The sequence below is a fragment of the Pan troglodytes genome, chromosome 2 (assembly GCF_028858775.2).
Source record: "Pan troglodytes isolate AG18354 chromosome 2, NHGRI_mPanTro3-v2.0_pri, whole genome shotgun sequence".
In the NCBI taxonomy this organism is placed as follows: domain Eukaryota; kingdom Metazoa; phylum Chordata; class Mammalia; order Primates; family Hominidae; genus Pan; species Pan troglodytes.
The window spans coordinates 182,821,515-182,839,301 of NC_086015.1; the positions used below are offsets into that span (position 1 = coordinate 182,821,515).

The 17,787-nt window shown below is 45.0% G+C and overlaps 1 protein-coding gene across 4 annotated transcripts in view; it reads left to right on the plus strand.

Annotated features, from left to right (window-relative positions):
• The first annotated feature begins 8,877 nt into the window (after positions 1-8,877).
• Positions 8,878-17,787, plus strand: part of USP13 (ubiquitin specific peptidase 13) — a 135,047-nt gene continuing 126,137 nt past the window's right edge. The window contains exon 1 of one of the 4 annotated variants that reach the window (XM_003310124.7): positions 8,878-9,483. In XM_003310124.7, coding sequence (XP_003310172.1) covers positions 9,316-9,483 — 168 coding nt within the window. In that variant the 5' untranslated portion in view covers positions 8,878-9,315. Of the gene's footprint in view, positions 9,484-9,557; positions 9,842-17,787 lie in introns of those variants that run through there. The other 3 variants (XM_054682362.2, XM_009446898.4, XM_016942325.4) reach the window with 3 other exon arrangements.

Genomic DNA, 17,787 nt, shown 5'->3' on the forward strand with positions numbered 1-17,787 from the left:
TCTTTACCACCAAGAATGAGGAACTCAGCCAGGCACGGTGGCTCATACCTGTAATCCCAGCACCTTGGGAGGCCGAGGCGGGAGGATCACTTGAGGTCAGGGGTTCAAGACCGGCACGGCCAACATGTTGAAACTCCATGTCTATTAAAAACACAAAAATTAGCTGGGCATGGTGGCGGGTGCCTGTAATCCCAGCTCCTTGGGAGGCTGAGGCAGGAGAATCACTTGAACCCAGGAGGTGGAGTTTGCAGTGAGCTGAGATCGCACCATTTCACTCCACTCTGGGCGACAGAGCAAGGCTCTATCTCACAAACAAAAACAAAACAAAAAAGAATGAGGAACTCTTTGGTGAGCTTCTTTGGATTTTGGAGGCAATATGTATCATATTTAAATAGCTTGCTTTGACCCATTTACTGGGAAATCTGAAAAGCAACCTTTGGTCTCATGGTTAATATTTTATTACTGTGTCCACACTGAGCTTCTCTACCTGAATGGAGGACAAGACTCCCTGTGTGTGCATGGAACTTGTGGTGGGCATGAGGAGGGATGGTGCTGTCAGAAGGGCCTGAAAGACAATCTGACTACCTCTGTATCTTATGAGTCAGGCTCCTGGAAGGACTGTGGGGAGTCTTTCACAGCATGAAACCAGAAAATGTGAACAGGCATCTCACATTTCCTCTTAAGCTGAATAAGAGCTTACCTCATCCTGATGTTAAGAGCTGCTCAAGGAGTTTGTTCATTCCTGTGAAACTACCTTGTGGCTAGGTGGCTCATTTATAAACCTAATAGCAGAAACCTGCTTACTTTTAAATAAACAGTGAAAGAGGGAAGCAGATAAGAAAGATGGCAGATGAAAGTGAAAACTGATATGATCACTGGCAGTATATAAAGTTAACATTTCCCTCTTATTCACAAAAAGAAGTGGATACTCAGCTGGGTGTGATTGGCTCATACCTGTAATCCCAGCACTTTGGGAGGCCAAGGAGGGCAGATCACTTGAGCTCAGGAGTTCAAGACCAGCCTGGACAGCATGGTGAAACCCAATCTGTACTGAAAATACAAAAATTAGCCAGGCATGGTGATGAGTGCCTGAAGTCCCAGCTACTTGGGGGACTGAGGTGGGAGGATTGCTTGAGCCCAGAAGTCAAAGCTGTAGTAAGCCGAGATTGTGCCACTGTGCTCCAGCCAGGGTGACAGAGTGAGACCCTGTCTCAGAAAAAGAAAAAAGAAAACAAACAAAGAAAAAAGACTGGGAGCGGTGGCTCACACCTGTAATCCCAGCACTTTGGGAAGCCGAGGTGAGCAGGTCCCTTGAGGTCAGGAGTTCGAAACCAGCCTGGCCAACATGGTGAAACCCCCTCTCTACTAAAAGTATTAAAAAATAAGCCTTGCGTGGTGGGGCGTGCCTGTAATCCCAGCTACTTGGGAAGCTGAGGCAGGAGAATTGCTTGAACCCGGGAGGCAGAGGCTGCAGGGAGCTGAGATCGTGCCACTACACTCCAGCCTGGGCAACAGAGCAAGACTCTGTCTCAAAAACAACAACAAAAGTGGATACTTAATGCAAAAGACTAAGTTAACAAATAAAAGCACAAAGAAAAAACCAACAACAGAAATAACTTTATCACCCAGAGATAACCACTGCTAGCATACACCCTATTCCAATCTAGTCTTTTATCTATGCTATAAATATGACATATGTTTACGTATTTAAGCGGGATAATAGTGTATATATTTATTTATAGTCTTTTTTCAAAGTTTTTATTATGGTTATCATCTTTCCATATCAATACATTTTTTTTTTTTTGACAGAATCTTGCTCTGCCATCCAGGCTGGAGTGCAGTGGTGTGATCTGTACCTTCTGGGTTCAAGTGATTCTCTTGCCTCAGCCTCCTGAGTAGCTGGGAATACAGGCATGTGCCACCATGCCCGGCCAATTTTTAAAAATATTTTTAGTAGAAACGGGGTTTCACTGTGTTGGCCAGGCTGGTCTCGAACTCTTGACCTCAGGTGATCCACCTGCCTCAACCTCCCAAAGTGCTGGGTTACAGGTGTGAGCCACCGTGTGGCCGTCAATAAATATTCTTATGCCACATGATTTTCATGGCTACATAGAATTCTCTCAAACAGAAAATGGCATACATTTCTTAACCAGTGCCTTAGTGTTCTACACTTAGTAACCAGTGCTTCTTGCAGAGGCTACCTGCAATGATAGAAAATTTTATGAGTATGCCTCCACAGTGAGTCTTACCATATATGGCTTTGTAGGATCCCTGCATGTTATTGGAAGACATCTGAGATCAAGAGTTATTCTATGTATTAAAATAATTAAGATTTTCTTCTCTGTAGATTTTCCCAATTCCCCTTTTTGACATTAGTCATAGTAACTAATATTTATATCACATTTTAATGTAACCTCTGTCAGTTCTTGGAATAACATTTGTGCAGCAATTAATTTTCCTAAAAGACACAATGCAGACTGCAAAACAATTTTATTACAATGTCACTGATGTGAGTCATTCATTTGGGAGATACTTATTGAGTGCCTGAAATAAAACCATCTAGGCTGGCAATATTCTACACTGAGTTTCCATAATGTGCCCCGCCAGAAAACACTAAATCTTAAAAGGTTTGAGAAGATAGAAATAAAAGGGGAGAGCTTTCATAAAGGCTAGGGAAGAGTAAACTGAGCTCACAAGATGTGTAAGAGTGGGAGGTAAAGTCTGAAAGATAGATCATTGCTGGGTGGAAGAGGCCCTTGAATGCCTCAGTCTATCTTTTAGTCTATCATAGCCTGGGCTCCACCCTGAATCGTGAGAGGAGGGTTTGGAGCAGTAGAGTGACATGGTGGCCTGACACACTGATGTGGCAAAAGTCAGTTCATAGTCTTCGTGTCTCTTAAAACCTCTGTAGTAAGACTTTGAATTTATGTTGGAAAATTGTTTACCCATCATTTCTTTCCTCTTGCTCATTGACTGGGATTCACATACAGAAACTAGCCTAGTAGTAAAACAGTTATGAATTCATATGTAGGCTGGGCACAGTGGCTCATACCTATAATTCCAGCAGTTTGTGAGGCCAAGGTGAGAGGATCACATGAGCCCAGGAGTTCAGAACCAGCCTGGGCAACACAGCAAGACTCTGGTTCTAAAAAAAAAAATATTAGCCTGGTACAGTGGTGTGTGCCTATAGTCCTAGTTGCTGAGGAGGCTGAGGTAGGAAGGATCACTGGAACCCAGAAGCCCAGGAGTTTGAGGCTGCAGTGAGGTTTGATTGTGCCACTGTGATATATAGCCTGGGCAACAGAGTGAGATCCTGTCTCTAAAAAAAAAAAAAAAATTCACATGTAGAATCTGCAAAATTAAGTTTAAATATTCCAGTAATTGAACCAGATGTTTTCCTAAAATGTCATGATTAACACAGTGGTCATACGTCAGTGAAGCTTCTTTTACTAACATTTTTGTCTGGATATATATATATATTTTTTGAGATGGAGTCTTGCTCCATCGCCCAGGCTTGAGTGCAGTGGCACGATCATGGCCCACTGCAACCTCTGCCTCCCAGGTTCAAGCAATTCTCCTATCTCAGCCTCCCAGGTAGTTGGGACTACACTACAAGCGCCTGCCACCACGCCTGGCTAATTTTTATATTTTTAGTAGAGATGGGTTTTCACCTTGTTGGTCAGGCTGGTCTCGAACTCCTGACCTCAGGCGATCCGCCCACCTTGGCCTCTCAAAGTGCTGGATTACAGGCGTGAGCCACCGCGCCCGGCTGATAACTTTTTATATTACAAAACAAATGCGATATCATTGGAAACATTTTGAAAATAGAAACAAAATCTTATAACCTAATCCCAAACATAACTATTTAAATTTTCCAGTCTTGTCAAAATGGCTATTTATTTTTACCCAGTTGCGATAATGTTATATAAGTATAGCAAGCATGTTAAGCAGCATTCTATAAACATATTAAATCATTCATTTTCATAATTATCATTTTAAGTTTGTATAAGCATCTTTGAGTAGATGTATCTAATTTAATAATTTCTCTATCTTTAGATGTTTTCTATTTTTCCCTGGTTTGATTAGAACTTTCCATCTGGTATGCCATTGGCATTCTGGTGCACAGAGATGGATTCAGGTGTGGTATCTCCTCAGTCCTCTGAGAGGCCGTGGATGGGACCTGTGGTGATCAGAGTCCTCAGATTAGTAGGCTCTGGCTGCAAGACACATCCTTGACTGATTATTTCAGTGGGTTGTACAAATATCATTTTCAACGTGTGCCATTATATGAAAAAAGTTGGAATGCGTTTTTATAGTGATGCAACTTCAATTTCTATTACTATTACTAGTCATTGAACTTGTAGTGTTTTTACAATTGAGTTTTAATTACTTTTTTATAGTTTAATGTATTTTAATAGCAAAGTTACAGGAACAGCACAGAAGACAGACAACATTTAAAAACGGGCTAGTTGCAGTGGCTCACGACTGTAATCCTAGCATTTTGGGAGGCCGAGGTGGGTGGGTCACAAGGTCAGGAGTTCAAGACAAGCCTGGCCAAGATGGTGAACCCCTGTCTCTACTAAAAATACAAAAATTAGCCGGACATGGTGGCGGGCACCTGTAATCCCAGCTACTCAGGAGGCTGAGGCAGAGAATTGCTTGAACTCGGGAGGCGGAGGTTGCAGTGAGCCGAGATCACACCACTGCCCTCCAGCCTGGGCAACAGAGTGAGACTGTCTTAAAAACAAAAACAAAACAAAACAAACAAACAAAAACCAAAAAAACATGTACTTGCATGTAGGACAACTCAGAAAGTATAGTGATGGAATATACTGTATGATAAAAATGATACAAACACCATTTAGTTGCCGTCAATAAGAAATTTACTTGTTTTTAAAAAAATCCAAATGCTGGCATTGTCCAGAAAAATTTAACACGTTTATTATAATTATTATAAAGTTAAACTGCTGAAACTTGTTCACTGAAACATTTTGACTCGCATTAATGCTTTACGTCCTCACATTTATATTAAAATTCACGCACAAATGAAAATGGAAAAACTGCCAATACCTGATTTCTGTCCCCTATTTTTCCACTCGCAATCATACATACTTAGGTACGTTTTGACCCCATGGGAAAAAAAAATAGATAACGTTCAGAACTGCCAACAACAGGTAAAAGAAATTGTGTGTGTGTGTGTATGTGTGTGTGTGTGTGTTAGAATGAAGTGTTTCCCATCATAGTGGCTTCTTTTTTTTTTTTTTTTTTTCTGAGACGGGGTTTCGCTTTTCTTGCCCCAGGCTAGAGTGCAATGGCGCGATCTCGGCTCACTGCAACCTCTGCCTCCCAGGTTCAAGCGATTCTCCTGCCTCAACCTCCTGAGTAGCTGGGACTACAGGCATGCGACACCACACCTGGCTGGTTTTGTATTTTTAGTAGAGATGGGGTTTCTCCATATTGGTCAGGCTGGTCTCGAACTCCCGACCTCAGGTGATCCACCCGCTTCGGCCTCCCAAAGTGCTGGGATTACAGGCGTGAGCCACCGTGCCCAGCATAGTGGATTCTTAAGCACATTCTTCAGGTATGTGGCGTGTTAGCTGGATGTCTTTTGGCATAATTGTTACATGTTCGGCATGGATAGCACACAGGTTGGTGTCTTCAAAAAGACCAACCAGGTAGGCCTCACTTGCCTCCTGCAAAGCACCAACAGCTGCACTCTGGAAGTGCATATCTGTTTTAAAGTCCTGAGCAATTTCTCGCACCAGACACTGGAAGGGAAGTTTGCGAATCAGAAGTTCAGTGGACTTCTGATAACGTCTAATTTCACGAGTGCCACAGTACCATGTCTGTAATGATGAGGTTTCTTCACCCGTCCAGTAGAGGGCGCACTCTTGCGGCGTTTGTAGCTAGTTGCTTCCTGGAGTTTTTTTTGTTTGTTTTTTTTGCTTTTTGTTTTTTTTGTTGTTGTTGTTTGAGACGGAGTCTCACTCTGTCGCCCAGGCTGGAGTGCAGTGGCGCGATCTTCGCTCACTGCAACCTCCGCCCCCCAGGTTCAAGCGAGTCTCCTGCCTCGGCCTCCCGAGTAGCTGGGACTCCAGGCCCCTGCCACCGCGCTCAGCTATTTTTTTTTTTTTTTTTTTAACTAGGGACAGGGTTTCACCATCTTGGCCAGGCTGGTCTTGAACTCCTGACCTCGTGATCCACCCGCCTCGGCCTCCCAAAGTGCTGGGATTGCTTCCTGGGTTCTTTACCACCAATTGATTTTTGGGCAGTCAGCTTTGTACCAGCCATGGTATAGAGACCTCCTTACTTAGACCCGTTCTTCTGCTGAAGCATGGCGAGTGACAGGCGGCGCTGGTGTTGGAGAGCGATGGCTGAGTTTTAATTAACTTTTAAAGCAATACTTGAGGCCGGGCGCGGTGGCTCACGCCTGTAATCCCAGCACTTTGGGAGGCCGAGGTGGGAGACCAGACTGGCCAACGTGACGAAACCCCGTCTCTACAAAAAAAAAACAAAAACCAAACAACAAAAAATTAGCCTGGCGTGGTGGCGTGCATCTGTGGTCCCAGCTACTTGGAAGGCTGAGGCGGGAGAATCGCTTCAACCCAGGAGGCGGAGGTTGCAGTGAGCTGAGAGCACGCCATTGCAGTCCAGCCTGGGCGACAGAGGGAGACTCCATCTCCAAAAAGAAAGGGGGGGGGGGAAGCAATACTTGCACATAATACAAATGGAATCATACAGAAAGCTAGTGTAGTAATCTGTTTTCACGCTGCTGACAAAGACATACCTGAGACCGGGGAATTTACAAAAGAAAGTTTTATTGGACTTACAGTTCCATGTGGCTGGGGAGGCTTCACAATCATGGTGGAAGGTGAAAGGCACGTCTCAGATGGAGGCAGACAACTGGAGAGAGCTTGTGCAGGGAGACTCACGTTTGTAAAACCATCAGCTCTTGTGAGACTTATTCACTATCACAAGAACAGCACAAGAAAGACCTGCCCCCATGATTCAATTACCACCTACTGGGTCTCTCCCACAACACGTGGGAATTCAAGATGAGATTTGGGTGGGCACACAGCCCTACCATACCAGGTAGTAAGTTCTCCCTTAATCTCAGGCTTTCGGTTCTTCTCCACAGAGCCTGACTAGTTTCTTGTGTATTGCTCTAGAGACATCCTAAAGCCAAACAAGTGGGCATGCATACACATATGTATATTTTAAGGGGCTACATTAAAAATATTTACCACAGGTACAACCAACTGGAATGAAGGCCCATGGTATATAGGATGTGCCAAAATGCCTACTGCATATTATCAGCCTTGCATGTATTCCTTGCTTTTATACACTAGTTTGCTTAAATTGCTTTTATCATCTAGTAATAATTTGGAGATTGTTCCACATCAGCACATGTAGAGCAACTTCATTCTTTTCAATGGTACTGTATTTTAACCACTTTCTACAGAAGGATCTTTAGGTTTTCCCCAGACGTTTGTTACTCGAAACAGTGCTCTAACAAATATCTTTACACAGCGTTAATTTATCTGTTGCATAAATGTCTAGACAAGGAAATGCTGGGGAAAACAGTATGCGCATATAAAGTTATGACTGGTATTATTACATTTCCTTCCAAAGAGGTTTATCGTTTTTATCCCCACCAACAATGTAATGAGGGTCTACTTCCCAAACCCATGCTAACTCAATATATCTTTACCAGCCCAAAGGATGAAAAACAGTGTCTCACTGATTTAATTTGCATTTAATCTAAGATTAAATTTTAAGTTTTGTAAAACCAAGTTTATCTCTGTAATTGGAGAAAACATCATCCATTAACGTGAAAGGTAATAAGCTGATGAGACTAAATTCAAAGCAAAAGCTCGCTAAGAGGATCTGCCCAATGAGGAAGATGACAGTAGTGTCTGATTTTTTGCTCAGTGCCACCTCCTCCTTTTCCAACAGATAGCATTTGGGAGTGCTGAGTTATAAGAAAGTGTGGTGCGCTCGAGGCTTGCTTGAGGGTATGGAAATCTTGAGATAGGTCTGGAGAACCAGGGAGAGTTAAAAGAGAAAAAAAGTAAGAAAAAAAAAAAAAAGAACTTAAGGACTATCTGATCTGGGAGAGGCTTACAAAAATTAGCGTTTTGGTTCACTATTTCTCGCTATTTCTGCGTTTCATTAACTGGCAGGGATCACTGGATACTCTGCCATGAATACATATGTTGGGTGTAGTTAGAGAACCTCAATGTCATTGAACCCGTCTTGTGGGTTTTTTGGAGAGAATGAGAGTATGCTGGGAGACATGCTCTGCTTGCAAATGATCAACCCCCCAGCCCAACCCCATTCATCATTTATTTTGAGGAACTGATGATCAAGACAGGAATATGTATGCCTGCCTACAAAATCCTCAAATCAGGCCACTGAATGTTCGACATGAGAACTTTGAATCACATAGAAGATACTCCAAAGGCAGAGAAAAATAGAAAGCCTTCCGACGCCCTGAAAAAATCTTGACCATCCCTGACTTCCCCCAATATGTAAGAAAACCTGTATTATTATTACACACACACTCCCACACACACCCCGCCCCCCGCCCCACACACACCCTCTATCCTCACTCGATCTTATTCTATTCGCTCTATTTTTGAGCCTTGGATGTTAAAGTAAGGAACGAAGCTTAGTGGGGAAGCACTGAAGTGCATGGCGCAAATTTAGATTTAAGCCTCACGTTAGATTTCAGATTTGCACATCGAGTCCCGCCCCTATCCAATCCGGGGACGTCACCGCCCTAGTCTTCGGCTGTTTTAAAAGCAAGCGGTTTTTAAAACCCCCAATCCTGCTCTTTGTGTTGGCCTCCTCGGAGTTGCCCCTCTGCAAGCCAACAATTCGGGATAGAAAACACCTCCGTGGTGTTTTCCCGAGGCTCTCCCGCGCCGCGTTCGGCCGCCAGCCCGCTCGAGCTCCCGCGCCGACGCCTCAGGGGTTCGCCCTCCGCCCCCCGCCGCCGCGCCCGGCCCGCGCGCAGGGCCCCTCTCCAGCGCCCCCTCCCCGGCGCGCTGCGGCTGGCGCTCCCCAGCCCCGCCTGACGCTGCAGCTGGGCCGGAGACTCGCCATTGGATTAAAAATAGCGTCGCCAGTCCTCCCCGAGCCCGCGGTGCCCGCTCCCGCCCCGCGGCCCGCTCTCCCCGCCCGCCCCGGCTCGGCCGGCTGCCGTTGCCCGCGCAGCCCGCCCGTCAGCCCGCTCGCTGGCGCCGCCGCCGCCGGCAGACCCCGCGCTCCGGCTCCGGCTCGGCTCGCTCGGCTCCGGTGCGCGCCGAGGCCATGCAGCGCCGGGGCGCCCTGTTCGGCATGCCGGGCGGCAGCGGAGGCAGGAAGATGGCTGCAGGAGACATCGGCGAGCTGCTAGTGCCCCACATGCCCACGATCCGCGTGCCCAGGTCCGGCGACAGGGTCTACAAGAACGAGTGCGCCTTCTCCTACGACTCTCCCGTAAGTGAGGCGCCTCGGGGGAGGGTCGCGGGGCCGGCGGCCTGCGGCACGTGAAGCCGGGGGAGAAGATGCGCAGTGGCGGCCGGGGACCTCTTCTCTTCCTCCGGGCGGCGGAGTTGGCTCAGGAGCACTGCAGTTCGGCAGACACTTAGTGAGCGCCCCAGGGCTGCTGCAGCCGAGGACTGGCTCGTGCTGGTGGTTTTGCTCCGCCAGCCTCCCCAGGCTGGAAGGGCCCGATTCCCAGCAGCTTGCACACAGCCCCGCCGCCGTTTAAAGATAGATGAAATACAAGAGTTCCCTCTTCCGAACTGCACGTTGCAGATCGTTTGCGTCCTCCGCGGGGCAGAGCGCAGGGCGGGTAGGTGGACGGGATGATCCCCCCACACCCCGGGACACACAGCCCTTCTTTTTCTGGGACCACTTGCTTTGCTCAGGGATCCCCACTCCTGGACAATTCTGATTTGCTCTCTGAGCTTTTCTTCCACCAGTTCCCATTTCACCCCACTCCTTTTCTTGTCTTTAGAATGTCAGGGCCAGGAGCGGTGGCTCACGTCTGAAATCAAAGCACTTTTTAAGAGGCGGAGGCGGGCGGATCGTTTGAGGTCAGGAGTTCGAGACCAGCCTGGCTAATATGGCGAAACCCCATCTCTACTAAAAAAACCCCAAAAATTAGCCGGGCGCGGTGGCGGGAGCCTGTAGTCCCAGCTACTCGGGAGGCTGAGGCTTGAGAATCGCTTGAACCGGGAAGGAGGAGGCTGTAGTGGGCCGAGATCGCGCCACTGCCCTCCAGCCTGGGCGACAGAGCGAGACTCCGTCTCAAAAAAAAAAAAAAAAAAAAAAAAAAATGTCAGACGAAACCTTCCGGTGCCTCCACTCGGGCAGCAGAAATAGGGGATCTACTGGATTGCGGTGGTTTTCTTAAGCCTTCCCCACCTTGCCCTTCTAAATGAGTCACTTGGACTGACATGCGCAAGTATAAATTATTAAAAGTTCAATCCCGAGTCGTGACCTCGGAGAATGAGGAGGAAGCTGAGAGGGATCGCCGCCTTCCACCCGGGGCGGTTGGTGGTGGTTTTCACCTGGTTCTATGTGAATGTGTGAGAAGCAGCAGGAGGGTGAATGTCCCTTTCAAAAGTCAAAATGGGCTTCAAAGTGACTCAGCTGTCTGGCGTTTATCATGTCTTTTTGAGGACCAGGTTATTTTTATCCACCCACTTTAGATCTCATATGTCACCCGGCAGATCTCAATGCATTGGGAGGCGCATGGATTGGATGGACCGAGGCAGGTCTCGCAATGGTCTAATGTATTTTATTCATAGCATGTGGACTATTGTCAGAGGGGAAAAGAAAAGTCCAAATGAGCGGCAACATTTCCAAAGTTTCCTTTATTATCTGTGGGTTGATTTTGGCTGGCTTCAAAGCACTTTTGCTCGACACACACTGGAGTATCAGAGTTAGTATCCTCTCTGTGACATTTAGTTTTTTTATTTATGGTAACTCCATATCATTTGAGGGATGAAACCTAACTTAATTTTTGATTGCTTACTTTTTTCTTCTTTCGAAAAGATCCACAGAGTGGAGTGTGACAATCGGCAGTCCTTTTTTAGGATGTTATCCATAAATTATTTGAAAATGCCATTTTCAGATTGTATGGCCAGTGTTGGGCAGTTCCCACTAATAGCTTCTAAAGGTGGAGAGGGATGATGGTCCTAACTAACTTAAGCAATTGACAGATTGTTACCTCCAGGAAGAAGAAAGTGGCCTAAGTTTTTTAGGATAGCACAACATGGAAAGTGGGTCAAATGACTTTCCCCATGTTTTGATTTGGGCTCTTCTTCAAGTTCTGCTTACAAACTTTGCTCTTGGAAGTTTTTGCTGCATAATGCAGTGGATAACAGGTGTGGGAAAAAAAGCTGATTGTTTTAATTCATTTCCACAAATAGTTATTGGGAGCTTACTGTGTGTGTTTCTAGAATGTTACTATTCTAGAAACATCTCGTCCAGTGTAGACTGATGATTCCAATCATATCACAGCAGTTCCTTAGGGGAGACTGGGATTATTTACAAGGCTGATGAATCAGTATATTTCATTATCTATGTTTCAGGGGAGGAAGGGAAGGTTTGATAATATTTATCTTAAAGCACAGTGCGTGATAATGGGAAGGTTTTTTTTGTTGTTGGTTTTTTTTTTTTTTTTTTGAGTTTTGTTCTTGTTGCCCAGGCTGGAGTGCGGCACAATCTCAGCTCACTGCAACCTCTGCCTCCTGGATTCAAGTGATTCTCCTGCCTCAGCCTGACAAGTAGCTGGGATTACAGGCGTGTGCCACCACACCTGGCTAGTTTTACATTTTTCGTAGAGGTGGGTTTCGCCATGTTGGTTAGGCTGCTCTCGAACTCCTGACCTCAAGTGATCCACTCACCTTGGCCTCCCAAAGTGCCAGGATTACAGGCATGAGCCACTGCACCCAGCCAGTATTTTGTTATGGTATGTAACACTATACTATGAATCCAATAAGGGTTTCTTCAGCACCTACTATGTGCCATCTCATACATGCATGACTGTAAGGAGCATAAAGAGCAAAATCCATTGGTGCTAAACACGCCAGAAACTTTAATCCACAAGTGCCACGGGATGTCTTAGGGAAAAGGCCAAAACCAGCTGAGTGGAAAAAAGAATCATCCCTGCACTGGTTACTGTTGAAAAAGGTTATGTAGAAAGATGGCTAGAAAATAAGGGAGATCAACATTCAAGGCCAGGGAAATTATATGTGCAAAGAAGATATAACATGTGAATATTTCCCACTAATTTGCCTGTAATGTATTTGGAATAAAAAGATACATTTGGCAAGTAGCAAGAAGTGAGGTAGAACCAAGTAGAGAGTAGTTGATGGGGGACTTGAATCTGGAAAACATTTGATCTTGATTTTATATGGTCAGTTATGGAAAGCTATTCTTGGTCATGTGATTTAAAGTGGTGTTGGAGGAAGATTGTGAATCAACAAATCTTTGTGATGTACCTACCACGTCTAAGGCACTGTCTGTAGACCTTTGCCATTCTTCACCTTTGTGGGATATGAGTAGTGTATTAGTATCTCTCTTCCCTTCTTCCCACCTCCTAGGGCTTAACACATAGCAGATGCTCAATAACAGCTATTTTGGGATGAGTGAGAATTTGTTTTTCACCTACCTCTTTGATTTCATCCTGGACCCACCCTCCCACCTTGACGTGTAGGTTCACCTCTTCATGGTTTGGTTCATTGCGCAAGGTCTGTAATGCACCTTCCCAGTGGAGCTTCTTTTCAAGACTGAATTCAAGTGGTTCTTGCTCTATGAATCATTTCCATATTGCCACCCACTAGACCCCATAAGCATTCCTGTCTAACCCCCAGTGACATGTTCACGTGCTTGTCTCTGCCTTTGAGTGCGACCTTCCTGGAGAGTGGGGACTTTGTGTTATTTCCAGCAGCTGGTCTAGCATCTGGTATATATACCAGGAGCTCAGTGAATGCTTTGGAAATGTATGAATTCCATGGAGTTACAGGCCCTGCACATGGTGAGGATAAAACATATGGGAAATACTGAGAAAGGAATCATGGGGGATTACCACATAGAATGAGGTGATTTCATTGATTGTTGGGGACAGTCGTGAAGGAGAGAGCCCAGACTGGCAGTGTTTGAATCCTATCTCCGTCACTCAGTGTGTAACTTCTCTGAGCCCCAGTTTCTCCATCTGTAAAATGGAGACAGTAACAACCTATCTCAAAAGGTTATTTTGTGGATTAAATAAATTAATACATAAAGTGTGTCTGGCCAATTAGTAATCACATACACATTTGCTTTAAAAAAGGAGGAAAGGCCGGGGCGTGGTGGCCAACGCCTGTAATCCCACCACTTTGGGAGGCCGAGGCAGGTGGATCACCTGAGGTCAGGAGTTTGACAGGAGGCGGAGGTTGCAGTGAGCCAGGATTGCACCACTGCACTCCAGCCTGGGCAACAGAGTGAGACTCCGTCTCAAAAAAATAAAATAAAATAAAAAAATTAAAAAGGAGGAAATGGAGAAGAATGGAAGGAAGAAAGAAGAAAGAAAAATAGTCAGTCATGGCTGGGTGCTGTGGCTCCCACCTGTAATTCCAGCACTTTGGGAGGCTGAGGCAGACAGATCACAACATCAAGAGATCGAGACCATCCTGGCCAACATGGTGAAACCCTGTCTCTACTAAAAAAAAATATAAAAATCATCTGGGTGTGGTGGCACGCACCTGTAGTCCCAGCTACTCGGGAGGCTGAGGCAGGAGAATCGCTTGAACCTGGGAGGCAGAGGTTACAGTAAGCCGAGATTGCGTCACTGCACTCCAGCCTGGTGACAGAGGGGAATTCCGTCTCAAAAAAAAAAAAAAAAAAAAAAAAAAAGAGAAAGAAAAAGAGTTAATCACAAGTTGTAAGCCCAAGAGTCTGGTTGTCAGGGGTTGTGTAGGAAGTTTTGTGTGCTTAAGTGGAGGAGGGATGTCTTGGTTCACACTTCTGCTCATAAGCCTCCCTGGACCAGCATGGAAATCTCCTCTCATCTCTTTGGTTGTTGAGCTCCTCATTTCTATGGGTGTACTTTGTCCTGTGTCTCTTCAGTTTCCAGGTGGTCAGTTCCAGTGAGGCGAGTCTCTGGCTTGTCCATGTGTAAGACTCATTTCCCTTTTCTTTCTCAGCCTCCTGAGTAGCTGGGATTACAGGTGCCCACCACCACGCCTGGCTAATTTTTTGTATTTTTAGTAGAGACGGGGTTTCACTATGTTGGCCAGGCTGGTCCTGAACTCCTGACCTTGTGATCCGCCCACCTTGGCCTCCCAAAGTGCTGTGATTACAGGCGGGAGCCACCGCACCTGGCCAACTGATTTCCTTTTCTAAGACCACCTTCCTCTTGTGATCATTTGTCTGGGCTCTCTCTCAACCTTCATCTTCTGCTTCAGACTTCATCCTTTCCTCTGAATGCCTGCATTACGTAGAGTCTGTGTCATGCAGCACAGCGGTTCTAGTCTGTCCTCATAGTTTGCTCTCTTGTGCTAATTCTGCCCCCCTCCCCACCTGCATTGTAAGTGGAGCTGTTTATGCCTTGCCTTAGCTTGGGTCAACTGAAAATGGGGAGGCTTAGACAAGGCAGTTTATTTTGGAAAGTTATCCCAGGGAACAGAAGTGGAATTATGAGCAAGAGAATAGTGACAAAGAGAAAGAAGGAAAGCCAGTCCAAGAGTGAGTTATGGAGCTGGCTTCCACAGTGGGCAGCTAGAGCTAAACCTCACTGGGGACTCCTTGGGTAACTGCAGAATGTGCCTCAGAATTGTCCACTTGAGATGGAGCTGGGGAGAGTACTGTATTTATCCACTGGCTCCCATCCCCCATTGGTCAAGGTTTGTTCTAGGGGTGGAAAAGCCCTCACTCTTCCAAGTCTGTATTTATAGGCACTAAGCCTGCAAATGGGAAGTATTTTGACAAGCTGAGCAGGACCAGCAGCAGCTGAGAAGCAAGAGGTCCTCAGTGCAGCTGAGGCTAAGACTGTTGGGCCACACCTGCTGTGACAATCAGCTGCATACAGTGGCTGAACCAAAAAGGTGGCTGGAGGGGATATGATACTCAGCATAAATGGTTGCCCCTTACTCCCACCTCTTCTTCCCTTCTCGCATCGGGACTGTTTTTTAAGAAGGAGCTTTTTTCCCATTTTTGAAAGCTCTGAGATGGCTCGGTGATATTGAGATGTCACTGTTGGTTCTTTGTCTTCCTGGGAGTCTTTGGAAACTCTGATGGACAGGGGCCATCAGGTGGGAGTGGCTGGTTTAGATATCCACCAGGAAAGACTTTGAGATCTCCATCTACTTGTGGGAACACTTCATGTTAGGGGCTCAGTGAATCCTCTGTCTTTCTGTCCTTTCTTCCACAAGTATTTATTGGTGTGCCTGGTATTCTCTCAGGCATTGCCAGTAATAATAATGACATCTCACATGTATATAGAGCAGTTTTCAAAGTGTGCTCCCTGAACCAGCAGCACTAGCATGTCTTGGGAACTGCTAATTCTGTTTCAGAAGATCTGGGGGTGGGGGTGTAGCAGTCTGTGTGTTAATAAGCTCTTTGCGTGATTCTGAGACATGCCAAAGTTTGAGACCGAGTGATAGGGCACTTACTAGGCGCCATGCATCATTCCAAGCCTTCTAATTATTGCATATATTATTATACCTACATGAACTCATTTAATCATCACAACAACCCTATGTTATATACTATTACCATTTTGCAGATCAGGAAACTCAAGTACAAAGATCACCCAGAGAGTAAGTAGGAGAGCTGGGATGTGAATCTGAATTGTCTGACTCTAGAATCTGTTTTTAAAAAACCATTTTGGCTGGGCGCGGTGGCTCACACCTGTAATCCCAGCACTTTGGGAGGCTGAGGTGGGTGGATCACCTTATGAGGTCAGGAGTTTGAGACCAGCCTGGCCAACATGGTGAAACCCCGTCTCTACTAAAAATACAAAAATTAGCCGGGCTGGGTAGCGGGCACCTGTAGTCCCAGCTACTCAGGAGGCTGAGGCAGGGAGAATTGCTTGAACCCGGGAGGCAGAGGTTGCAGTGAGCCAAGATCCCGCTATTCCACTCCAGCCTGGGCGACAGAGCGAGACTCTGTCTCAAAAAACAAACAAACAAAACATTTTAGCTCGGTTTAATTGTACAATTCAGTGGCATTAAATTACATTCGCATGGAAACATTTTAACTCGTTTTAATTGTACAATTCAGTGGCATTAAATTACATTCGCATTGTTGTGTAACTATCACTATGCATTGTTGTGTGAATATCACTACTGTCGATCTCCAGTTTTTCATCATTCCAAACTGAAACTCTGTATCCATTTGACAATAAACCCCCACTTCTCCCTTCTCCTAGCCCCTTGTAATGTCCATTCAACTTTCTGTCTCTATGAATTTGCTTATTCTAGGCACTTTATATAAGTGGAATCACACAGTATTTGTCCTTTCGTGTCTGGCTTATTTCATTTAGCATAATGTTATCAAGGTTCAGTGTTGTAGCATGCATCAGAATTTCCTTCCTTCTTAAGGCTGAATAATATTCCATCATATATATGTACATGTATTACATTTTATTTGTCCATTCACCTGTTAATGGACATCGGGTTGTTTCTACCTTTTGACTGTTGTGAATAAAGCTGCTTCAGTTGTTGGTGTACAAGTATTTGTTTGAGTCCCTGTAGATTCTCTGCATTTTACCATTGTACTATGCACGTTGCCTTGCAGGCAATGAGACTTCTCATAATGTTTACTTGTAGGGAGAAAAAAAAGTTAATTTAGGATCTCTGTGGAAAACTGTTCCTCCTGATGGATAAACTGATACAAGGTAGTAAAGCAAAATTTCAGAGCAGACAGACTTTTTCCACTTTGAAGATATAAACTTAAAGTAAATCTTATTAGTTTCACATGTCAAAAGCTTCCTTCCAAAAGCAACTAGCTGAAAAGTTGTTCTCGAGCAGTGATTCTCAAGCTTTTTGACCTCTTTATACTCTTTAACTATTTTTGAGAACCGCAAAAAGCTTTTGTGTGATTTCTATTGCTATTTACCATATTAGAAATTAAAACTGAGAAAAATTTAAAACAATTTGAACAATTACATTCTATTGGCTTTTGAAATGATGTCATTGCATGTCATGTAGCCTTGGGAAAATGCCACTGTGTGCTATGAGAGAATGAGAGACAGAAAGGCAAGTAACTTCATGTTATGAAAATAGTTTTGACCTCCCAAATTACTTAAAGACTCTGGGGTATCAGAGAGTTACCAGGCCTTACTTTGGAAACCAAAGTTCTAGAGTTTAGGCAAGAAGATATAACCACTTATTCCAGTCACTTACCTCACCTGAAATGTAGCCTATGGGTTCACATTAAATTATTATCTTAATTTTAGCTGAACCATAGATGTCATATGTTGCATGCACATTCTTTTTGAAGCAAATTAAAATTTAGAGAGTTTGATTGACACTTTTTGAAAAAAATTAGAGCTACTTGAGCTGGGAATTTACTATTTCATAGATAGGATTTTTTTTTTAATTCTCTGAACTGTGAGTTTCATTGTAGGGTGACCTGGCTGGGCTGTTTCTTTGGGGAAGCTTAAATGTTAGTGTGATTTTTTTTTTTCTTCCTTTGGCTACCAGGTAGGAGACTATTCTAATCTCTTGCCTGGAAAATACAGGCCTGTCTACCAGTATTTAGGGAACTGAGTGGGAGCAGAGGGTGAAGGTGGTCTCAGCATCTGGG